Genomic DNA, 2,500 nt, shown 5'->3' with positions numbered 1-2,500 from the left:
CAGCATTTAACACCTTCACAGTCATCTGTCAAACATGGTCACGCGTTAACGTTGCAGGTATTGTTGATGTGTTTTGTGTTGTGTAAGACATGCATTAAGGTTGCATAGGTATTGCAGATGTGTTTTGTGTGTGTGTGTGTGTGTGCGTGTGTGTGTGTGTGTGTGTGTGTGTGTGTGTGTGTGTGTGTAGATGTGTTTTGTTTTGTGTTGTGTACGTCAGTGTTTCCCAACCCTTTTTGCCTTATTTACTCCATATTCAAGTAGGCTATACAAGCAATTATGAAAGAAGAGTTTCTCCTTGAATTCAAAGTATCATTTAAAATCATTTCAAATTACTCAATAGGCTACATTTAAACTATACAATGCTCAATTGACAGCAGCACCAAACAATTACTGAAGCCTATGTGTAAAGAGCTAAATTACCTAGATTGTTGTAGACATTAATGTCATTTATACCAGTGATCACTGTAGGACAACTGAAACAACACAAAATAAACAGGGCTGTTGCTGGAAATATTTTATTCCTGTAGGCTATACTACTTACTTACATTGCTGGTACATTTTGGAACAGTATAGCTAGCCTACATGAATTAATTATCTTTAATGTATTTCAGTAGCCTATCGTATAGGTTATATATAGCTTAGTTGGCTTGTGCATGAATATGACTTGATGTTTTGTAGCCTACATTTCCGTCAGTCTACAGTCTGTTAGCCCATCTTTACCATGATAACCCTTCCAGTCTACAGTCTTTTAGCCCATCTTTACCATGATAACCCTTCCAGTCTACAGTCTGTTAGCCCATCTTTACCATGATAACCCTTCCAGTCTACAGTCTGTTAGCCCATCTTTACCTTGATAACCCTTCCAGTCTACAGTCTGTTAGCCCATCTTTACCATGATAACCCTTCCAGTCTACAGTCTTTTAGCCCATCTTTACCATGACAACCCTTCCAAGATAGAACCCTTTCTACGCTCTACTTTGAGAGACCAACCACCACTCATGCCATCGATGTTGAATTTTGGGCGTCTGACGGAAACTGATCAATCTGACCAACAATTAACGTCGATTTGACACTCTTTTGCTGTCCAGGTTTGCAAATCATTCAATAAGAAAATTTAAGTCACACTATTTGTTATTATAATCACAGCACAGCCTTACTACGTTATCATTACTATTTCATTACATTATTGCAATTAATAAGTCATCATAATCATCATCGTCAGCATGGCATGTCCCACATAGCCTACCTGCTCCACGAGTGAGTTCTTATCATGTAGCCTCAACTAGGCTCCACCACCTGCTCACTGTCCCTCTGTATGCTTGCTTACATCCTCGTTCAAACTCAACGAATTTCAACATGTTGCTGACGTATGCTAGCCTACTTACTAAAATACAGTATTGTATTTTTGAAGCTTCTATATTGGTGTTATTTTGCACAATTGTCACTACCGGCACCCACCGCAATTTCGTGTAGGCTACTTCGATTAACTTTTGATGCACTCCCAGAATTCTGGCTCTGAGCCAAAGTGGGAGGGGTGGGGCCTGACGTGAGCTGTTATTGGACCAGTTGAGTGTCAATATGGAAATGTAACCAATGGGCCGCTGATTGTCCTTCCTTTGGGCCAATCGTTGGCCAAAATAATTAAATTATATATATAGCATATTCTATCGGCCCAAAAGATGCGTCGGCCCAGTTGAGTGTCAATATGGAAATGTAACCAATGGGCCGCTGATTGTCCTTCCTTTGGGCCAATCGTTGGCCAAAATAATTAAATTATATATATAGCATATTCTGTCGGCCCACTGGGAAAATGCCCGGTATGCCAGATGGCCAGTCCGCCCCTATACACAAACACACACACACACTCACACACACTAATGATTATGAGGGACAAAAAAACGTTAACTATGGATTTTTCTGTATACACGCCTGCACAGGCACATGGTTTGGGGAACGCTGGCATTAGTTATGACACAGATGGCTTAACACTAAGCCATTTTAAAACAGATACATTTCTTCTTTCTTATGCTGAAAACCTGTGTGTGTGTGTGTGTGTGTGTGTGTAGGTTCCTTGGGGACAGCAGGGCGAGTGTGCAATAAGTCGTCGCGTGGCACGGACGGCTGTGAGGTCATGTGTTGTGGCCGTGGTTACGACACGACGCGTGTGAAGCGCATCACCAAGTGTGAGTGCAAGTTCAAGTGGTGCTGTGCCGTGGAGTGCAAGGACTGCGAGGAGGCCGTGGACGTCCACACATGCAAAGCCCCTAAGCGTGCAGAATGGCTGGACCAGACCTGAGCACAGACACACACTTCCTGTCCGCCCCCCACCCCCCCCCCCCCACCCCGACAGCCCTCGCCCCCCCACCCACCCGACTGTCTGGAGACTTTGGAATTCTGGGATACTAAAGCCGCCCCCTGCTATCCACCCCCCCGTCCCCTGTCTCCCCCTCACACACACACACACACACACACCTTCATTCCTTGTTGCATGGCTTAC

General features: G+C 44.0%; 1 protein-coding gene across 3 annotated transcripts in view; it reads left to right on the top strand.

Moving 5' to 3' along the window:
• wnt2bb (wingless-type MMTV integration site family, member 2Bb) overlaps positions 1–2,500 on the top strand; it is a 26,708-nt gene that overhangs the window by 23,222 nt on the left and 986 nt on the right. Inside the window, exon 5 of one of the 3 annotated variants that reach the window (XM_042099262.1) lies at positions 2,070–2,186. The exons of 1 other annotated variant lie outside the window; for it this stretch is intronic. In XM_042099262.1, the coding sequence (XP_041955196.1) occupies positions 2,070–2,186 (117 nt within the window). Of the gene's footprint in view, positions 1–2,069; positions 2,355–2,500 lie in introns of those variants that run through there. One more of the 3 variants, XM_042099261.1, reaches the window with a different exon arrangement.

Source organism: Alosa sapidissima, chromosome 7 (genome assembly GCF_018492685.1).
Source record: "Alosa sapidissima isolate fAloSap1 chromosome 7, fAloSap1.pri, whole genome shotgun sequence".
Classification (NCBI taxonomy): domain Eukaryota; kingdom Metazoa; phylum Chordata; class Actinopteri; order Clupeiformes; family Clupeidae; genus Alosa; species Alosa sapidissima.
This window is presented reverse-complemented; position numbering and strand designations above follow the sequence as displayed.